Here is a 23,657-nt window from a genome sequence, read left to right as displayed (position 1 = left end):
AGTTCGTTTGAAACAAATCGCATGGAATTTTCCGTGAAGTTGTACATACGTGAATATTTTTAGCTGGAGGTAAATACGACCCTGTAATCAATATTTTCTAATAGTAATTATTACTCTTTAGCTTGAACTTTGAAGTTGATTGAAAAGAAAAAAGTTATTTAAACGAAGAAACCTAAAGTATAAATAACAAAATTAACGTTCTCTTAAATTCTCAATGTTCCCGGTAACTTACGGTATGTTTCACAGTTACCTTCTCCAATTTAACGTTACCGAGAATTTTCGAACTCTAATTGTAACGCGCGATCTTTAACCCTTCATCTGCGGAGCTCTCTCGACATAAGGGCGAAATTCATCAAAGCGTGCAAGCAATACTGGACCAAACGTTGGACGCCTTCAGGCGCTGTTAGCAGCCAAAGGGTTAGAGGGTGCGTAAGTGGCCGTTTATAGCGTGAGTTTATCGACGAGGATAGTTTCTCGACATTTTTCGAGGTCCAGGTTTGATTCGACTTTTCCGTTTTACGCGGCCAATCGGTTCATATTGTAACGCGCGATCTTTAACCCTTCATCTGCGGAGCTCTTTCGACATAAGGGCGAAATTCATCAAAGCGTGCAAGCAATACTGGACCAAACGTTGGACGCCTTTAGGCGCTGTTAGCAGCCAAAGAGTTAAGAGGGTGCGTAAGTGTCCGTTTATAGCGTGAGTTTATCAACGAGGATAGTTTCTCGACATTTTTCGAGGTCCGTGCACGAAATCGATCAGAATTGTAAGCCGCATCGAGGACATATACCAATGAAATCATTTTTAAATCGAGATGACGCTCATCTTTAACGCTCGCCTATCCGGATACGTCCATGGCAACGGACGTTGAATCGACGTTAGGTCCCAGCCTTAAGGGAAAGAAAAACGATCCCAGAACCAATAGTTGTTAAAGTTGGAACTTTCATAAGAAAGGAAGGTTATCGTTGATGCCCATCCTTCACCGTTGATCTACATATTAGCTGGACAGCTGATACCAATCCGCTCTGTCTGAAGAGACGTGTGAGACATTAAAGGAACATCAGCACCAAAAGACACGAGCACCATCTGCGCATGTGCCGAAGGAGCTGCAATGCTTCAAAGTGATCCCGCTTCTTTCGAAAGATGCGCCGTTTACTGCGCATGCGCACATATTACGGTATCGGTCCACGTGTTCACAATTCGAGGCGCGTTGTCGCTTCGAATCGTCACGTCCGAGGGGTTAGTCACTCAGGAAATCGGATCTTAACGGTTGAAATGATTTGGATACCAGCTGAAAATCGTTGGAAGTGACCGAATACTGTCACTACTTTAAGGCCGAATGTCGCTTGTTGCTTAATCGCCCTGCTGTTTAGCATACAGTTTGGGTACACATCCGAAGACGAACGCGGACAAGGCAAGATGGGGCAGCACAATTGTCTCGTACTCGGATGTGTACGCGACACAAAGACAATTGTCCGAAGAAGTGGACGGACATCTTGACGAATAGTATTCGAACAGCTTTAACAGTGGAACGATAGGTAGATTTGTTTTTATGTAGAATGTAGTAGTAGGTAGTTATGTAGGATTTCAAACAAGTAATGTTGACCCATCTTGGTAGTTCTAGTGTTAAACAGGGTGTCGAATGATCCAAAGCAGTTTGCCGTACTTCGATCGTTGGTCCACCCTCGTATGTTCGCTTTGGCTCATACGCGTTCGTGCTCAGATGTGTACCCGTCTTATGAAATCAAAGGCAATGGGCTCTCAAAGAAGGAAATGGTTTTCCCTGATTTCCGAGTGAATAGCGCCTAGGTCCCATCACATCGTGGAGTAGCGGCAATCCAGACACCACGGAGATCGGTACTCGGAAAGGAACCCCCACCGAGGGCAGGGTCCTCGATCGCAAAACGACTCTCCCTCCGGGGCGGAAATTCGCAGATTTCCAGAACCGTTTCCGTGCACGGACCCGAAGAAACGGCTCGGAAGCAAAACGTCGGCGAGGTTGCCCGGCAGCAAAGGAGAGCGTCTCTGGCGGTCCTTAACCTACGTCTCTCTACACGGGGGCGTCGGAAAATCGACTTCCGACTCCCTCTAGGGCGGCCCTCGGCCTGGCCGACGCGTTCCCATCCCCTGGGAGGATATTCCCAGCCATTTCCCGGCGTTTTCCGGCGGGCCTTCCGGGACTCCCCGGGAGGGGAAGGAAAGAAACGCGGGGCCGGGCTCGGGGCGCGCTTCCGGCTGTACTTCCAGGTTGACTTCTGGGCTTACGTCCGGCCGCACTTCCGGCTGTACTTCCAGGTTCTCGTCTGGGCTTACTTCCGGTCGCACTCCCGGGCTCGCTTCCGGATGGCACCACGTCCACGAGCGTCCTCCACGAACGCGGGACGCAAGGTTGCACCTGTCCCTCCCGACGAGGTCATTACGTGAAGTACCGCGTTAGGATCACCACCACCAACGGCACGACGATCATCGGACCCTCCACCCGCGAGCTCCCGCTCCCTGGGAGGCACTGCGAGCGCGGGTACTTCTGACAGTGCGTCTGCAACAAAGGAATTCGTTATTAGGAGGGCTTTTATCAGCGCGTCGATACCTGGAGGGGTCCCTAGCGATTCGAGGACGAGACGAGGACGCCCTGGGAATAACCTATGCTATTCCCATTCCACGATTTCCGGACCGCTTTACTCTTCGAGCGAAGGATAACACGCCAGAGTTGCAACCGTTGGTCGCCACGGTTTTGGGAATGGCCACCGTGGTCGCGATTGATACCAACACCACTTTGGGAATGGCAGCCGTTGCTCCCAAGAACGCTTTCGATGTTGGATTACAAAGCATCGCTGGACGGATTTGAATTTCAGATATGAAGAGTTAGTTCGGTAGCAGAAGTGGTGGAGTTTTCCGTTGCTAAAATTAGTTAGGAAATTAGCGTTAACGCGCGTCGCGGAGGGAACAATGGTCGCGCTCTTTCAACCGCCCATGGGGCGCACCATTTGCGTTTATGTAAATGCTTGCAAGGGGGGAGCTCACCGATTTCGTTAGTTCTCACATGTTGTAATGCATCGAAAAATGAGAAACACATATTATTTTACGTTCCAAGGGGTAAAACCACCCGAAAGTTGATCCTTAAAAACACTTTCTAGTAAACGGAATTAAATTTGAGGGGTCGCTGGAATTGCTGGGTGAAACCAATAAAATTGCAGGTCCGGTCGAAAAATATTACTCCGATCAGGGAAAAAATGTCAGAAAAACCTTCTTTGAGGGTGCATGTCACCCTTTAAACGCGCGAATTAGCGCGTATAAAAAAAATACGTGTCTCTTATTTTTCGATGTACTATAATACATGTTAGAACCAACAAAATCGGTGAGGTACACCCGAGAAACTGTTCTTGTTGGACGTCACGACAATCCCATGCTGACGAATTAGCTCGTATAAAAAAAGAAATTGATCCCCAAGAACAATTTCTAGTAAACGAAATTATATTTGAGGTATCCTTGGAATTGCTGGGCGAAACCGATAAAATTGCAGCTAGTCCGGTTGAGAAATATTATTCCGTTCAGGAAGAACTGTCCAAAAAACCTTTTTTAAGATGGATTTCACCCTTTAAATTCGCGAATTAGCGCGTATAAAAAAAATACGTGTCTCTTATTTTTCGATGCACTATAATATATATTAGATTCGACAAAATCGATGAGGTACACTCGCGAATTAGCGCGTATTAAGGTACGTTTTTTAAGTCGGATTTCACCCTTTAAATTCGCAAATTAGCGCGTATAAAAAAAGACGTATCTCTTATTTTTCGATGTACTATAATATATATTAGAACCGACAAAATCGGTGAGGTACATATGCGATACTTTTCTCGTTGGAAGTAGCGATAGTCGCATGCGTGTCGCGCCAAATATCGTTGGCCGCAGCGACTGCTTGACCGTTCAGTGTTCTTTACAACGTATCGTAATGACTCCTGGTTGTCGGGCAACCAGTGATTGCAATTTTGGTCGTGTTATCGGTCTCCAGTGAGCGATAGCCCTTAGGGTACAAACAGTATCTTAACCCTCTCGACTCGAATGGATGTGCACCGGTTATAGTTATTATGACATTCCCTCCGTTTGTCCCCTAAACAAATACGACCTGTCTATTTGTGTACCTTGTGTCTTCAAACATGAGAATTTTCGATTATCCCCAGCTTGTCGATTAGAATGAAACAAGGACATCTGCCAAAACTATACTCTCTTTATCCCTTGCCAGATACACTTTCCTTGGATAAATGCTCTGTAACGCGGCAACTATACTCGCAATAACTCGTGAACCCTTTCGATCCTGCGGATAACTATAGTCACGACATTGGTCGAATTTCTTGACTATCTGGCTAAGCAGTAGCTTAAAAAGTTAGGAATTTTCGGGAATTTTTCCAAAGTAACTATTGTTTGTATTTAAATTAATTGGCTTGAATCTAAAGACGCATCTTTACGGTTCAAAAAGATATTCTTATCTTGTAATTTATATTATCATTTGCGATGTATAACTGTCTCCGTTACCTGATTCACATCCGCCTTAAGTTATTTAATAAATAACTACTATCCATTTTGAATTCGAATTGTACAAACGATGTCAATGAGTTCAGTGTCTGATTTTCAATCGTTATCAAGAAATGCAGCGTAAAAGGATGCCTCTGAAACGTTACGTGGGGCAATATTCCAAAATTAATATCATTTATGAATCCCTGGATTTCGTGCATTCCTCAGCTAATTCCGACCATCTAGTGGAATAACCAATGGGAATTTATTTAACGTGGTTTCAAAATCGTTTTCAATAGGGGATGTGAATCCCGCAACTCGCGGGTTAATCTCTTTGATGTTCACTTCGTTAAAGAATTCTCCCGAATTGACCCTAATAGAATTTATTATTCAGGGGAACAAAAGTTATCCAGATGAAGATCCGATGGAGCTTACCTTGATGAGCGTGATCGACATCCTGTCGAAGAACTCCTTGAAGAAACTTCCTGCCTCCTCGCCGCATTGCTTGCGCACCGAATGATGCACACAATCCATGTACTCCTGGAAAGCGCTGTAACAGAGAAAGAAAAGCGATTGTTGGATCGTTGAAGAACTTAACAATTTATTTTAACGATCCGAGCTTATGTTCGAAGGTGTACAATTGAAGTTCTTGAAGTACAATGTGTTCGATAACGCGCGGAAATCTAACTAAGTCTAGTGCAATGTCGCGTGCGAAGCGATTGAAGTTAGTCCGCCAGAGATTGTAGAAGATTCTGACTGTGCCCAGGACTCCTTTTTTAACACTAGGTTTACGGGCGTTTTTTATATACCTGTTTCTACGAGCACCCGTCAAATTGACGGGTAAACGAAAACACGCATTTTCTTTAAAAAAATCGATTTATTCAAATTAAGTCTGTATTAAACAACCCTAGGCTTTACGTTTAAATAAATTATTAATAAGTAAAAAGTCCTTTTTTAAAAATTATCACGGAAATGATTGGAATGCTCGTCCTCTCATCCTCGGAGTCAGAACTAGAAATAATGCGCAGCCTTTTCTTGCTACGACACCCTTTCAAGAAGTTTTCCTCTTCACTATCCAAAGATCCTTCTATTTCACCACTTTCAATGCAAACTTTCACTCTCATCTTCGCCTTACACTCCCTGCAACGAAGCAAATATATATGGATTGTTTATGAAATTAGCTAGTCCGTCAATTTGACGGGTTTCGTAGAGATAGGTATACTACATACAGATTTTAATAATAAGAAGGCTTAGGAAAAAATAATTGTGTGTACAAATTCTTTGGATGAAATGATTAATTTACGATACAAAAATGGTTAAAATTAATGCTATGGTTTTTTCGGTATTTCTTTTTGAAGTTTGAATTTCGTCAAATTGACGGGTCCCGTAAACCTAGTGTTAAGCGTTTTCGAATGCTGTCCTCTAGGGCGGAGTTTTTTGCAAAGCGTTCGCTGATAGGCATAGTGAAATAAAAGTGGGGTTTATAATCGAAGGCGATTGGTTAATGAGTACTGAGAAAGGGAAAAGTTAATGTTGTTTAAGGAGGCTTAGGTGGGGAATAAAAAAGATGGGCTATAGGACCAGGAGTTCCTAGAAGGAAGCAAATCATTGGCTAAAGGACCGCGGTAGTAGATAAAAGAGCGAAGCGCTAGAGTTTCTGTTTATACATCAATTTAAGTTATGAGCATAATACGTTACTGAATTAATGGTGCTAGATGACATGGAGAGACCCGAGGAAAAATAAACGGAATTTGAAATAAGGAAGAAATAAAACACCCAGATTCACGTTGGGCGGTTTTAATCCTTATCACTCCGAGAATATTGGAAGAGTATAAAAAGTAGGCAGTGTTACTTCCGATTTCATTGATAAGGGTTAAACGATTTGGAGCAACCAGTTCATAGAAAAGCCTTATTATTTTATGAAATATACGTTGACGACGCCATGCTGATTCAAGACTAGGGTAAATGAAAAGAATTTATTATTGCATGAAATTTCGGGCATCAGGGCCTTCGTTAGGACCTCTATAGTCACGTTAGGAGATTTTAAACGATTTGGAGCAACCAGTTAAGAGAAAAGAATTTTATAACTAATTAGAGGCCTCAGACGCCATTTTCATATCCCCTTGACGAGGCCTTCACCTTCCGGGAGGCAATCATCGAAATCGTGGGAAATATCGGTTTCCTAAATGGTTCCGGTCATTCTGGCTCCGCAAACTCGGAGAGGGAGGAAAGGCGAAGTAACGAGAAGGGGATGAAAGCTCGCGACCCTCCGGTAAATTAACGCGGCTCGGAATCTCTCCCTCGGGCTGTTTGAGTCTTCACTTGCACCGGCTTAATATCCACCGTTTTCCTCGTAAGAACACTCGACTCGAGTCACACTTTACGAGATGTTAAGAACCTCCGTTGTGCCAGCCGAAGGGAACGCCGAGTTATCTTAAGCCCGAGATCGCGCGGAGACAATTGTCGTCTACGTTGCTGATTGCAAGATTGCGGGAAAATGCTCCCGGGAAACGAGGAAATTCGAAGAGAATACGAAAAAAGAAACCAATTAAGGGGTGCACCACGGTGGACGTTTTAAACAATCGGATTTTTTTTTTTATATAAGATTAAGGTGATATGAAAGGATCACTATATATATATGAGATTTCAAAATATTAATGAAACTCTTCTCCAAACTGGGTGCACCGAATAATTTAAAACTTTAACGCGTGATTATGAAGACTCTTGGGAAAAACGTGATGCTCGTGGATTTTGACACTTTTCATAAAATGTGATTCTGGTTTTAATCTAGGCTAAATAAAAAAATCTTTTTTTTTTTAATGAAATTTTATGAGCATCGCGTTCTTCCTTAGGGCCTCCGTAATCACGTGTTAACGTTCCAAATGATTCGGTGCACCCAGTTTGGAGAAAAATTTATGAATAATTTCACGTTTTGATATATAGAATTTTTTCGTATCACCTCAAACAAATAGGATTCAAACCATAGGCATGTACTGTTATGGAAGTAAGAGCTATTAAGGTGATATTAAATTGTCATTCTGTATATCAAAACGTGAAAATATTTATAAAATTTTTCTCCGAACTGGGTGCGACAATTTTCCAATTTTAACCCTTTCATTACGGCAGACCGCTCCGCCAGACAACCGACAATGAACGCGACACCGTTTAAACTGTCAAGAAATTAAAAGCTATTCCAATATCTGGTCTTCTCGTCTCATCTCGATGGCCAAACTGTGTTACCTATGTTCAAAATGTACTTTTAGGATGACTACTCCAATATGGGTCAGTATGATCAAAAGATACTCTGCAGATATGGCAGAAGTTGTTACAGATTAAAGTCAGCACTCGTAACGAAAGGGTTAAACAAGAGTTCAAACTATAGGCATGTATTGTCACGGAAGTAAGAGCTATTAAGGTGATATGAAATTGTCATTGTGTATATCAAAACGTGAAAGTATTTATAAGACTTTTCTCCAAACTGGGTGCAACCGTTTTCCAACATTAATAACCATTTTCTTCCAAATGTTGAATAAATCCGTAGAAATGTTCACGCAGAAACGTAGTACACAGTTCGGGCTTTCATATCGAGTGCCGGTATTGGTACACATTTGTACTAGAAATTGTTCGAAACATCGATTGAAAGGTGAACATTCGATAGAGCCGATGTCCTCGCAAGACGCCGCGTCGACGTTCAGAAAGCAGATTGCGCGTAACTAATCGGGTCTTTCGTCAAGAAGGGGTTAAAGTTGAACAAGTGGAGGCGCTTCCGCTCTTGGTCCAATTCGAGGAGAGACGTTAATCCAGGCCGACGTGGTTTTACACGTAGCCCGTGTTAAATCCACCCGGCTCGCGCATAACCTTTTCCGTGGTACGGCTCGGGTCTATGTGCACATAATGCACCCCTCTGTGCCCGCAAGCTCCCGTATGCAGTCTCTTCATATAACCAGCACGTAACGTCATTATCCTATCTGCGCCACGGTCTGCTGCAGCTTTTCAGTCGAACCCCAGGGGCCAGGGAGGTTGAGGGGAAGACGGAAAAAAAACCGGAAAAATTATTTCTAGAAGTACACGCCCTCCCCCGTTTCCTGGACGGCATTCTCTTTAGACCCCGCGATCGATTGTTGATACATCCAGAAGTATCGACAGATATTGGTTTCATCTATTGACTCTTCCCAGGTAGACGAAGTGATGTAAAATTTGCATAAGGATTTGCCACATAAGAGATCATGAAATGAGTCATGAGGGTGTCGCTTGTGAGTCCTCATTTGGAACTCATATCTGCGGGACACAATAACGAACCAAAAATATTTAAATATGAAATAAAGTGAAGTATATGCAATGTCTCGATGTTTGGACGCATATGTACAGCTAAATTTATTTCACGCATTGCTAATAAAAAATTGCAGCAAATTACAGCTAATCCAGATAGACAAGTCCTGTAAAATTTGCATAAGATTTGCCACATAAGAGATCATGAAATGAGTCATGAGGGTGTCGCTTGTGAGTCCTCATTTGGAATTCATATCTGCGGGACACAATGACGAACGAGGAATACTTAAATATGAATTAAACTTAAGTACATGCAATGTCTCATTGTTTGTCCGCATATGTATAGCTACATTTATCTCAGTCATTGCCGATAAACAATTGCAGCGTTTGTAGCTCACGCAGATAGATAAATTAATGCAAAATTTGCATAAGGATTTGCCTCATAAAAGATCATGAAACGAGTCATGAGGGTGTCGCTTGTAAGTCCTCATTTGGAACTCGTATTTACAGGACACAATGACGAACCAAGAATACTTAAATACAAAGTTAAGTACATGCAATGTCTCAATGTTTGTCCGCATATGTACAGCTAAATTTATCTCACGCATTGCTAATAAAAAATTGCAGCGTCTATAACTCATCCAGATACTTAACATGTCAAGAGACGATTTGGCAGTTTTACCCACAAAAACGTAATATTTTTTAACCAATCCACCGGGAAAAGCTTTCTCATAACAAGAAATTGAAAATAAAATTTTCTCAATTAAAAAAAAAAATTGAGGTTTGAGCCACCCCTCACAGGCCTTACTTTGGATTGTGGTTTCACCCCCTTAAAGTGTTTAATGGCAGATAAAAAAATACGTGTCGCTTAGTTTTTAGTCTACTATAACATATTATAAAAGAAATCAAATCGGAGAGATCGACCTGGGATACCTTCCTTGTTAGTGGATTTTCTAAGAAGTGTGCTGTATGCAATCATTTGATCGGAAATTTCTGTAGTCTAATTCCTTTGAGGAATACTCACAGACTGTCTAAATTATTCAAAATTACCGTTCAAACATATTTTCTACCTGCCTCAATCATTTCTGAAATTTGTTAGAATGATAAACTGCGTCACGGGTGACCACCACTAAGAAATATGTGCCATTGGCAAGATTGTATCGTTATTTTAATATACTTCGCAGTTCTTTGCCATTATACAAATATTAATATGAAAGTTGTACTGTGGCCCACTGGTGCAAGTTCAAAAATTCCCGTGGCAGCGAAAGGGTTAATGTAATTTCCTATTCATCCAAAATTAGTCCCATCGAGTCCGTCGATTGAAAAATTAATTTTTTTTTTTTCAGTGTTTCGCCACCTTATGACTATTTCACTAAATGGAGATGATAATAGGGTGTGGATGCTATGTACGGATGTGTACAAATACGACAGGGACATGGTACGAATACATTTGAAAGGAGCTTAAAACCAACTTTACAAACGCGCTCGAGTTCGGTTTTATCCCGAGTCGAAATTGTCAATCTCGGTGCATCCTCTTAATCCTCCATTCTTTTGACCATTTAATTCGTCGACAGAAACATGAATCTCATTTAGTGCACTAAGAGCCGTAAATTTCATATTTCTCGCTGCACGCATAAAAACGCCCATGTAAATTTACACACTCAATGGTTACTTTGATGCGACGATAAATTACAGTAAAATTACGTTGTCTCTGTAATATCACATTCATAAGTATAAATGCCCCAATACGGTAACTATACAACGTAAGGGATATTTATACACGTTCTAGTTTGTTATTCTTCCCTTTCACGTTTTTCTACGTGAAACTGAAATTATGTATTTTAGTAGAGTATTATGTATATAGTATATAATAATATACAGTTTGTAAAAATGTACGAAGATATCCGTCGATTTTCGTTAGGGTGGAACCTTTATATCCTCGGAACGTTTCAATTGAAAAAATGTGAAAAAACTCATAATGGAGCACTCATACCATTTTATGTAAATCAGACCTGAACGCCTTCAAATTACATAGAAGAAACACGAAGTGAGACTAATTGGGAAACATTAGGAACATACCAACATTCGTTACAAACCCAGATAGTAATTCATTATCATCATATGATGAGGATTATCGATATACAAACAATTTGCAGATAATTTGCTGTATGAAATGGCTGCAATATATGTGCGCATATTACACAAGAAGTCTGAACAAAAATTTGCGGTAAATTTGTCACGCCATGGCTCAAGCATGAGCTACAGACGCTGCAATTGTTTATCAGCAATGCGTGGGAAAAATTTAGCTATACACATGCGGACAAACATTGAGACATTGCATGTACTTAACTTTGTTTCATATTTAAGTATTCTTAAGTCGTCATTGTGTCCTGCAGACATGAGTACCAAATGACTCATAAGCAACACCCTCATGACTCGTTTCATGATCTTTTATGAGGCAAATCCTTATGCAAATTTTGCATTAATTTATCTTTCTGCGTGAGCTACAAACGCTGCAATTGTTTATCGGCAATGGGTGAGCTACAAACGCTGCAATTGTTTATCGGCAATGACTGAGATAAATGTAGCTATACATATGCGGACAAACAATGAGACATTGCATGTACTTAACTTTAATTCATATTTAAGTATTCCTCGTTCGTCATTGTGTCCCGCAGATATGAAATCCAAATGAGGACTCATAAGCAATGACTCATTTCATGATCTTTTATGAGGAAAATTTGATGCAAGTTTCGCACCACTTTGTCAACCTGGGTGGTTGCATCCATAAATAGGATCTTAAATATGTAAAACTGAACGTTACAATGTATATTCATAATTTACATGAAACTTTATTCCTAGGGCACGAGACGAAGTTTCGAACATCGTTCTCTCGCTAATTGCGCCGATCGATTTCCGTCATGACAAATCGTATCAACCCGAGTGTCGAGGATTTTTTAATTATGCCCTTTCATATTATCTTATCATTATCAGGGAATTAACTATGGATACCTAAGGAGTCCAAAGGAACAGAAGTCTCCCGGGTGCTCGTCACCTTCTCGAGGGTACACGGAGGAACGTGTTATTCATTTTCACTCTTTTAATTGCATCGTTCCATTTCCGCGGGGGCTTTAAGGTGATATGAAAAAGTTAGCCTATATATATCTGCGAGGTCAAATCGTTAGTGAAAGTATTCCCCAAATTGGGTGTACCGATTCGTTTCAAATTTTACCACGGGAATATGGAGATCCTAAGGTAGGTCCTGAAACTCATGAAATTTCATTTTTCATACAAACTTTATTTATTTATCATGGACTAGAACCAACGTTGCGGGGTCCGGGCAAGCTTTCGATGTTTTACGCTTCTTGGAGGCTTAGAATCGGAAATGAAGAGTTTCAGGACATAACTCGAACAATTTAGAATACCGTCGAAATGGAATGTTGCGAAATAAGATGGGACAATATGGAAAATACTTTCACCAACGATTGCAAGACTAGTTTCGGGGCTAACGCGGTACAAAAATTTAGTTGCAGCTAAACGTCACAGATGGCGACGTTAGTCATAAACAGTCGTTAGAATAATGAATTTATGAGATTTCGATAGTTTTACGTGGGTCTCCTTATCATTACTTTACCGAAATGGCATGTTTAACGCTTCATTTCGTATAATTCTCAATGTAGACTGTAAAAGACGTCAACATAAATATAAATGTTGTTAACGGGACGCACCAGCTTATGAATCCACTTTAGAATTCAAACTGGCGTTACCATCGAAAAGTGTATAGATGGATTTTAATTTATCCTCATCGATTAAATTTCCCAGCGCCTTTCATATCCTCTTAAAATCTTCAGTTATCATTAACATTGTTCCGAGTCCCTAATTCGACATCTAATAATTCTTCGAGAAGAATCCTACCACCCACCGCGGCTTAACATTACCTTTCTTGGAGGCTTAAAATCGAAAATGAAGAGTTTCAGAATCTAGCTCGAACAATTTTGAATACCGTCGAAATGGAATATTATAGAATCACATGGGAAAATATGGAAAATACTTTCACCAACGATTGCAAGAGAATGCCGACTTGTCTCGGGGCTAACGCGGGTCTTTAGAGCAAAAATTTAGTTGTAGCTAAACGTCACAGATGGCGGCGTTAGTCCTAAACAGTCGTTAGAATAATGAATTCCCGGGATTTCGACAGTTTTACGTGTATCTCTTTATCATTACTTTATCAAAATGACATATGGAACGCTTCAGTTCGTATAATTCTCAACATTGACTGTAAAAGACCAACATAAATGTAAATGTCGCTAACGTGACGCGCCAACAACTTACGTTCCCCTTAAGTATTCGGAATGGCATTACCACCAAAAAGAAGATAGATGAATTTTAATTTGTCGACATCGATTAAAGTTATCGGCGCCTTTCATATCATCTTAACACATTCGCGACCGACCTAAACAGTCGTTAGAATAATGAATTTATGGGATTTCGACAGTTTTACGTGGAACTCTTCAGTTCGTATAATTCTCAACATAAACCGTAAAAGACCTCAACATAAATATAAATATCGGTAACGGGACGCGCCAGCTTATGTATCCACTTGAGTATTCAAACTGGCGTTACCATCAAAAAGGGTACAGATGAATTTTAATTTATCGACCTAGATTAAATTTCCCAGCGCCTTTCGTGTCGTCTTAAGAGGTCGTGGAATGGAACCGAAAGAGCTTTACAGATGTAAAATGGAGGCACGAAATACTGACCCAATGCCGACGAGAACGTCAAACTCTTTACCGAAGCCGCAGCAATGCACTTCGAACAGAAGGAAGGAAATCTGATGGAAACGCACTCGCACCTTAATGCATATCTATGCATCTGACGACCTACTGCTCCTCGGGCCTCGCAATTTTTTATGCATGCAACGCAAAACGTTAACGCGCCGTCAAGGCCGATTCCTTGTTAACTGCAATAACGAGTACTCGCATCCGCGGTTACGTGACCCCGGAGATGCGTCAACGGTGGAGTGAAACCTACCGAGGAACTTTGTCGGTAAACAAAAACTCTCCTAGACGATCACTGATCTCTATACTAGCTATAAATCGAAAACTTTTTATACAGGACACGCCCGAAGTGTGCCTTGTCGGGTCCCGATTAAAATGATCTCATTTATTCGTTATAAAAAAAAAAAAACATTCAGACTCAATGGGAACCTGATAAGGTGGACCTTGTTAAGGTGAAGTGAAACGCGTCGAGGAACTTGATCGACGTCGATAAAGAAGATTTTTCTAAATACCTACTTTTCCGACGTTCGTTTTTATATTGACAGCTGGGTCGAATTATATTGGATATTGTATCAAATGGCGTACACCATATGTCGTTTCCGTGCAATAATTATAAAGAAATCAAAGTAAAACTCCAGAAATCCTCTGGAATCGTGCTTTCTGGGGCCCTAAATGACTGCAGAGGGACCCCCTGCGCCATCTGTGATTTCCAGGTCAATTAAGTCTTCACTCCGAGACCTCGTATTCCCATCGTTTTGGCATACAAACGCATACAACACTTTTTTTGCCTTTATCTCGTTAAAATACGAGTTTATTGATTACCAGAGTGTTCTAAATTGTCGTAAAATTGTCCTGACCCTTTCGATTCTCATATCAGAGCCTTCGATAATTGTATATTGATCGAAATANACGACAATTTAGAAGACTCTGATAATCGAGAAACTCGAATTTGAAAGCGATTTACGAGTTCACAAAAAAACGCACTTTTCTAGACAAAATGGAAAATGCTTTTCCAAAATAATAGATAACTAACGGATTAATGGAATGATTATCCAACTCTTACTGATATCGACGCGTTGAAAACACTGCGTCATTTAAAAGAAGTATTTGAGCAATCACCCAGAAACTTCAGGACATTGTTCATATTTCTGTTCATGCGCAAATGATATTTATTTGCCACCGCTACCTATATTTAGTAGTGCTTGTATGCCTTAAATTTGTAGCACACCTCTTCGGATAGAGGAAATAAATATCAGCTGTTCGATCAAGAATTGTACATCGATCGGAATAGGAAAACTCAACGTCGTTTCAGTCCCAATGTGCCCTAAACAAGAAAAAATTGTAGTTGAAAATAAAAATTTTGGAAGTGTCGGGACATTCCTTGGGTGCTCACAATTCACGTGGTAAAATTTCCAACGATTCGATGGAATATATTTTTAAAAATCTGTCTTTTTACAATCGACTGGTTTGGAGCGGGTTTCACTTTGCCTTAAGATGAGGCGAAAATCTCAAGCCAGTCAATTCCATGGAATGCACTTAAAAAAAAAAATAAAGTGCCTGATTTGAATAAAACGATTCGAAGCGGGTTTGACTTCACCTTACAGGCTGAATTGTGCTAAAATTAAAATAAAACCCTAATAAACACTACGGGCGTATCAATGTAACTTTATTTCGAAGTATCTCGTATCTCTCCCGATAAATATTGCTCGTTCAATCAAATGATATTCGAATCAATTAAATAATGTAGCCCACGGGCGGATGTCAAAATTATTGGCTTGCAATTCGAGCGTCACCTGATTGCGAGAGATTAATTTCATTTAAATTAGATAAACACCCGTTCAATCGGTTTAACGACGGACGTTTCAGAGCGACCGATTTTCGGTGTACATTTTTAGTTTCTGCTTTTACTTGGGCTATGAAAATTATTGTCGCTAGTGTGCATCCCCTGTAATGGCTGTTTCAGGACGTGCACCGCAGTAGAACGGGTTGCATGCATTTATGCGCTCACCTCATATATGAATTCCCACGCGGGCCGATTTCCCGCATGTCCGATTTTTATGGAAAATCAAGGCCACGTGACGTACAGCTGGTGTCATCTTGGGCACCAGTTGTAACGAATAATTCATTGAGGAAAACCTCCGATCGAAAGTCACCTCGGACACCAGATGTAACGAATAATTTATTGAGGGAAATCTCCCGTCGAAAACGCTCGGAAAAAATAAGGAGTTTTCATAAATCGGGAAAATGAACAACATAAGGGAGAAAACTTCAAGTCCTATAGTAATACAGGGTTCTCCGAATTACCAATTTCTTTCCAATTTCACCACATGAATAAGGAGACCGTAAGGTAGGTCTTGCAACAGCGAAATTTCATTTTTCATAAAATTCTTGAAAATACCTATGAACAAATGGCCTTAAAATTGAGATTTCATGGGTTTCAGGAGCTTCCTTATTCACATTGTCAAGCGTGAGACGATTCGGTATACTCACTTCGGAGAAAGTTTCATAAACGATACCTCGTTGAACACGGAGCCATTTCGACCTACGGGCGAAATTCCTCTGACCGTGCAGGCAATATTGGACCAAACGTCGGGGGTCTTCACGCGGTCTTAGTAGCCAAAGGGTAGGTGCAACCGCGACGAAGTGGAAACGTTCGCAGGGGTGGAAAACCATCCCTGGTGAACGGACTATTCGGCCGACAGAAAATGAGCAATTTCCTTCGGCGATTATGTCGGCGACAAAGCGCCAGGATTTAAACCCCGACTGACATTAAACCCTCGTCGGACAGGGGCTAAATGAAAATCGGAAAAAAGCTGGACAGATTCGCGGGAAATCGGCGGGGGGAAAAAAAATTGGCAGGCGCGTCTATCAAACGTTACAAGTGACGACTTCATTTCGGAGCAGCCGTAAGCCGGGCGAAACTCGAAGGGCTAATGGATTTATCACCGAGATTCGATTTTTCCTCGATTTTTTCCCGATTTCGAGGCCTGGCAAATTCCGCCCCCGCGGTATTTCCCGCGCTTCGTTATCGGCCCCGGAAAGAATAGACCGGCGCGTAACGACCTGCAATTCATCGCATTTCCGTGTAATTCCCGCAACGCGGGGGGCGCCGTAAGTTGATAACAATGCGCCCGAAAAATTACCGGCGACGCACTCGGCCCGAAACACATCGAAGGCAATGGACCGGCGACGAAGCGTTTTCAAAATCTGTCCGACCGGCGACACCTGTATTGCGATTTTACCGGCCGAGCGAGCTGCTTCCTGCTCGTTGTTATTCATCGATTCAGAGGTGGGGAAAAAAAAAAAGATAATAAAAATGGTAGAGATCGGCGCCCGAGTATTTCTAGCCCGAGGTGTGGCCGAGACAGGGTCGTGGGATTTTGGAATTGTTAATAAACTACTAAACGCAAAGAGGAAAAAATTCCAAAGGAAGGCTCGGACAAGGTGCGTCGTCGATCAAAAATCGGTAGGTGTCTACCGAGCCGCAGAATCTATGTAACATATGCCGTAACACGATTTAAGGTGATATGAAAGTGTAGTATATACATACTGAAAAGTGAAAACATTTATATAATTTTTATCCGAACTGGGTGCATGAAATTATCGAACATTTTTGCGCGTGATTGTGGAGTTTCTAAGGAAGAACGCGCTGCCCGTGAAATTTCATTTTTCGAAAAAAAATATCTTTTTTTGGTTCTCGTCCGAGATAAATACATCTTTTTCGACGAAAGAAATATCATCAGCAGCGCATTATTCCTTAGGGCCTCTATAATCATGTGCTAAAGTTTCACATAATTCGGTGCACCCAGTTTGGAGGAAAAGATTTATAAATGTTTTCACTTTTTGATACGTATATGTCGCACTTTTATATCAATTTAACGTGGAATGAAACACGTCGAGGAACTTGATCGACGTCGGTAAAAAACCTTTTTCTAAATACGGTACCAATGTTTGTTTTTATATCGACAGCTGTGTCGAATTATATTGAGTATTGCACTAAATGGCGTACTCCATCTGTCGTTTTTGTTCAATAATTATAATTAAATCGATGAAAAATCGGCATGACTCTATTATGCCGCAAAATTTATGTAAAATATGCCGTAACACGATTTTAGGTGGAGTGAAATACGTCGAGGAACTTGATCGACGTCAGTAAAAAAGCTTTTTCTAAATACGGTACCGATGTTTTTTGTTTTTATATCGAGAGCTGTGTCGAATTATATCGAGTATTGTACTAAATGGCGTACTCCATCTGTCGTTTTTGTTAAATATTATAATGAAATCGATGAAAAATTGGTAGGACTCTACTTTGCCGCAAAATTTATGTAAAATATGCCGTAACACGATTTTAGGTGGAGTGAAACACGTCGAGGAACTTGATCGACGTCGGAAAAATGATTTTTCTAAATACGGTACCGATGTTTGTTTTTATATCGACAGCTGTGTCGAATTATACCGAGTATTGTACTAAATGACATATTCCATTCGTCGTTTTCGTACAATAATTATAAAGAAATCGAAGTAAAACTCCATTTCGTACAATAATTATAAAGAAATCGAAGTAAAACTCCAGAAACCCCCTGGATTCATGGTTTCTGAGGCCCTGAAATTAGGATTCACTACAGAAATACCTCCTGCGCCATCTGTGATTTTCATGTCAACTAAATTTTCTCCCCGAGACCTCATATTACCATCGTTTTAGCACAGAAGCGCATAAAATACTCTTTTTTACCTTCATCCCGTTCAAATCGGAATATCTCGATTACAAGAGTATTCTAAATTGTCGTACAATCATGCTGACACTTTTGTTTCTCATGTTAGAGCCTTCAATAATTGAATACCGATCGAAATATGAGAGCTGGACGCAGTTTTGGTTCTGGCCTGGGTTGTTAAAAAATTATTGTCAAAAATCCAAATTTTAAAAGTATCGGGATAATTCCTAGGTACTCACGACTAATGTGTCAAAGTTTCAGACTGTTAGGTTCAATGTTCTTAAAAAAAAGTGTTTTATTCGAGTCGACTGATTTGAAGAGGGTTTCACTTCACGTTAATACTTCTGAATGGAGGCAGGAAAATGTTTGGGAGAATCGATAACATTTTTGTTGGCTCAACCGTAGGATGTGGTTATCGTATAGGTGGGGATATGGAAAAGTGAACTAAAATTGGATTCACTCAATCGTCACATTTTTGAAAACCAAATTTTCGACGTTTCAACCACGGAGTATAGGTATTACATAGACAACCAGATATTAGATTGACGTGACAACATCCTTTCGTTAATAACGTTTGGTTGATCGCATCAAATATCGATCTCTTCCAAATATTAAAGTAATTTGATTTAACCGAAATATTTGACGGAATGAAGAAAATATTTTATAAAATAACGAAACTATTTAACGGAAACGCTTTAGCTGAGTGAAAGAAAATGTTTGGTCATGTGACCCAAAATTCGGATCACTCGATCAAAATATTTTCGGAAGTGTATCAAATGCAGCCAATCGAACAATTGTGTTCAATGAACCGATTGTTTTTTTTTTCTGCGTGTACCTCCAACATTATCGTATTCTACGTCAAAGCGTGCTCGTTCTATTCAAGTGGAAAAGAAAACATTTAATTTCATCTATTAACAAAGAGATGAAGTAGAAACAGAACAAATTAAATGAAGCGCTTCGCTTTGTAAAATAAACTGAGTTTGTAAGATTCAGGGTAAACATGGAAATACTTATACGTCGTTCGTACAACGTTCCAAGGCTCAAAGGAAACCAAGATTAAAATGGAAAATACGCACTAGCGAGAAAAGAGAGTCAAGAATCCGCAATAAAATGTAAAAATCTTCGAAAATTGTGGGGCGAAAAGAAAAAAAAGTGAAACTTAAATGCGTCAATTAATTTATAAGTAGTTTAACTTTCCTCGTTAAGAAGTGAGATCTCCTCCCTCCCCAAACCAGTAAATTTAAATAAAACTTTGTTTAAGGGTATTCCACTGAACAGGTTAAAATTGTAGCACGTAACTTGTAAGTACTTAAGGAATATACCGATGCTTTCAAAATTAAGATATTCAATAAAGATTCTTTGACTTCGCCTAGACTAGAACCAAACTGGCGTCGTGCTCTCATAGTACAATCAATATACAATTGTTGAAGGCTGGGATGCGAGAAACGACTGGGTCAGAATAATTGCATAACAATTTAAAACACTCTGGTAGTCAAGGAACGCGTATTTAAACGCGATAAAGACAAACAAAGTGTCTTCCGTGATAAGAAGAAGGTAACAAGTGGTCTCGGAGAGAAAATTTAGTTAGCACGTAATGCAACAGATGGCGCAGGGTGGAACTTTGCAGTCAGAGTATTAAAAATCGTGAGTACAGGGGATTTTTTGAGTTTTACTTCAATATGTTTATAATAAATGTACTAAAACGACATTTAGTGTATGTCGTTCTGTCCTAGATTCAATGTAACGTGACACATCTATCGGTATGAATATAAACGTCAATAACATGAAACTCTGTTTCAGATCGTGCATCAGGTAGATGAAGTTGGTTTCACCGTCAACGACCAAGATTTCCTGAGTTTTACTTCAATATGTTTATAATAAATGTACTAAAACGACATTTTAGTGTATGTCGTTCTGTCCTAGATTCAATGTAACATGACCCAGCTGTCAATAAAAATATAAACATTGGTGACATGGAGCACTGTATTCCATCATATCAGGCAGAGGAATTTGGTTTCGCCGTCAACAATCAAGATTTATCGAATTTTGTTTTAATACATTTATAGTCATTGTACTAAAATGACAATGACATATCAGGCAGAAGAATTTGGTTTCGCCGTCAACAATCAAGATTTATCGAATTTTGTTTGAATATATTTATAATCATTGTACTAAAATGACATAGTGTATGTCGTTCTGTACAAGACTCAATGTGACACAGCTATCAATATAAATATAAACGTCGACAACATGGAGCACTGTTTCAGATCGTGCATCAGATAGAAGAATTTGGTTTTATCATCAACGATCAAGATTTCTCGAGTTTTATTTCGATATCTTTATAATCATTGTACTAAAATGACATATAGTATATGCCGTTCTGTACAAAACTCAATGTGACACAATTATCAATATAAATATAAACGTCGGTAACACGGGGTACTGCTTCAGATCTAAAAACGACATACAATGTATGTAACGCGACACTGCTATCAATACAAATAAAAGCGTCGATAACATGGAGCTCTGTTTCAGATCGTACATCAGAGAGAGGAATTTGGTTTTACCGACAACAATTAAATTTCTGGAGGGGTTTCGTTTCACCTTGATCGCTCCGTTTCTGTATTTCGCGAGAACCATTACGGGTGATGGCGAAGCGTCGAAGAGCTGGCAAGGATTCGCAAAAAATTCCATTTCCAAGGCCAACTCTTCCTGCGGAATTCCGTCCGCTCGTTTACCAGTGCGGAATTCGAAGCCGCCGATGGTTCGACTTCGGAGGAGAAGCTTTTTACTCACAGTCTTACGTTACGAAACTCAAAGATCCGTGGAAGTGAGAGTCCTTACCAGCAGACGGATTTCACGATTTCGTTGGGGTCCCCTTCTGTCTGATTCTTCGCCTCGATGGCGCGGATGACCCCCTGATGTCTCTCGTAGCAGAGCTCGTAATCAGCCTTGACCTTCTGTATGCAGGGCGCGTGTTTCAGGAAGGCTGAAAAAAAAAACACAATCGAGATGAAACAGACATTTTGATCGCTATAATTTATTAACACCGCGAGTAATATATATATATATATATACATATCTACCCCGAGAAAAAAAATTCATCGAATCGAAAAAATATTTCTTTGAACAGTGCCAAAGAAATATTTTGTTAATTTAAGGAATAATTTGACTCAAATAAATTGTCATGGTTCTAAAGAAACGTTGCATTCAACTTATTTGAGTTTACGTCAGTTGAGTAATTATTCTTTTAATGAATGAAATATTTCTTTGGATTGATGGTATTTTTTCCTCGGTGCATACTCTTATATCTATCGTGATAACGTAATTGTGATAGCCGTGTTTCAGAAAGGCTGAAAAAACACAATCGAGATGGAACGGACATTAGGATCGCTATAATTTATTAACATCGCAAGTAATATATATCTACCCTAAGAATAAAAATTCATTGAATCGATGTTTTACGCCTCTTGAAGGCTTAGAATAAAAAATGAAGAGTTTCAGGATCTAGCTCGAACAATTTAGAATATCGTAGAAATGGAATATTATAGAATCACATGGGAAAATATGGTAAATACTTTCACCAACGATTGCAAGAGCACGCTGGCTTGTCCCGGGGCTAAAACGGGTCTTTCGAGTAAAAATTTAGTTGCAACTAAACGCCACAGATGGCGACGTTAGTCCTAAACAGTCGTTAGAATAATGAATTCCCAGGATATTGACATTTTTACGTCGATCTCTTCATCATTATTTCCCCGTAATGGCATATGGAACTCTTCATTTCGTATAATTCTCAATGTAGACTGTAAAAGACGTTAATATAAATATAAATCTCGGTAAAGGGACGCGTCAGCTTATGTGCCCACTTGAGTATTCTAAACGGCATCACCACGAAAAATTGTACACATGAATTTCATTTCATCGACGTCGATTAAATTTCTCAGCGCCTTTCATATCATCTTAACTATTATCTATTCTATTGTTCCTCTCTCTCCAGAAAGTGACTTTTTCTCTCTCGGGGTACCCAACGTCACGACTGTCTTTCCTCCGTCATCCGTCTCCCCTGCCGACGAATTCGTCCGAGGTCTCTTCCATCTTGGTCCCCGGCCTCGCAAGGATATTTGATATTACGGCAGGACCTGGAGATTGGTCCAAGGATACCGGAAGAGCCGAAGAGGCTGAGCGATAGCACTCGGTCTCGATAATGCATTCGCCACTCCCGCAGATTACGGGAGTTTCGCGCGCGATTCCCTTTCCCCGATTCCGACAAGGAGAGGCGCCTTAATGGTGCCCCAGCTAAGATCGATCCCCAGCATCCCGAAGGGGTAGCGAGAGGAGGTCCTCGACTTACCGTCCTGGTAAGGTCCAGGGTGACAGAGCTCCAGGATCGCCATGTTGACTTCCTTGTAGAGCAAGGTGAAGGGCTCTCGCTTCTTTGGGTTCAGACAGCGAAGCGAGTAGGTCTTTATGCACTTCAGACCGGCCTCCATCTCTCTGGAATCAAAGATGTACACTGTTAAAAAAAATATATATAATAATCTTCCATGGAAATTTCATTCAAATACGGTATACTAATTTAATATCATTTCCCAACATTTATAACATATATGATTAATTTAAGACACAAGTGTACGATTCTTCTACAAGATTTCACAAACTTCGAATATGATGTTAGGAAATAACAAATTTATCTTCAAGTTTATCATAAATTTATGGTAATTCACTTGTGAGACGTAAAATTTATAATTTTACTACGATCTTATGTACCAAAAGTGTATGAATTTTTTGAATATTTTTAACGGTGTAGGGAGATCGATTATTATCGGAGGCATTATAAGGACAGAGAGAGGAAATCGGGTCGATTATGATTACGCGACAACGTTTATAATATATGTCATAAATTTAATTTTCAGACATGAAATTTATAATTTTTCTACCATCTTATGTACCAAAAGTGTATGAATTTGATGAATATTTTTAATGGTGTAGGGAGATCGATTATTATCGGAGGCATTATAAGGACAGAGAGCCATTTCGACATATGGGCGAAATTCGTCTGACCGTGCAGGCAATATTGGACCAAACGTCGGGCGCCTTTAGGGTTAGTCGGGAGCCAAAGGGTTAAAAAAGTGTCTTATTCGAATCGACTGATTTGTGGGGGGTTTCACTTCACCTTAAACGATCAGCCCTTTTAATGGAATCCTGGGGCGAGGGCACCATCTCGGTGGCGCACATCCGAGGACGTAAACGCGACCCGGATGAAATATATCCCGAGGATATCTCGGAGAATTCGCGAGTCGAAGTGCGAGTCGAGAGTGCGTATTCCCTGGGGAACCCCTCGGGGCGAGAAGGGTCCTTCGATCCGGGGAAAATCGGCGCTCTTTCTCTCTG

General features: G+C 40.3%; 1 protein-coding gene across 2 annotated transcripts in view; it reads right to left on the bottom strand.

The window, feature by feature from the left end:
- Window positions 1–213: 213 nt before the first annotated feature.
- Window positions 214–23,657, bottom strand: part of LOC105699939 — a 53,281-nt gene continuing 29,837 nt past the window's right edge. For both annotated transcript variants that reach the window (XM_012425392.2, XM_023432569.1), the window contains exons 3-6: window positions 22,618–22,760; window positions 21,111–21,255; window positions 4,943–5,057; window positions 214–2,534 (exon numbers count right to left, since the gene is read on the bottom strand). In XM_012425392.2, the coding sequence (XP_012280815.1) occupies window positions 2,415–2,534; window positions 4,943–5,057; window positions 21,111–21,255; window positions 22,618–22,760 (523 nt within the window). In that variant the 3' untranslated portion in view covers window positions 214–2,414. The remainder of the gene's footprint in view (window positions 2,535–4,942; window positions 5,058–21,110; window positions 21,256–22,617; window positions 22,761–23,657) is intronic.

The sequence above is a fragment of the Orussus abietinus genome, unplaced genomic scaffold (assembly GCF_000612105.2).
Source record: "Orussus abietinus isolate OABI.00-Male unplaced genomic scaffold, Oabi_2.0 scaffold290, whole genome shotgun sequence".
Taxonomy (NCBI): domain Eukaryota; kingdom Metazoa; phylum Arthropoda; class Insecta; order Hymenoptera; family Orussidae; genus Orussus; species Orussus abietinus.
The sequence above is the reverse complement of the archived record's forward strand: the minus strand, read 5'-3'. Positions and strand labels throughout refer to the sequence as shown.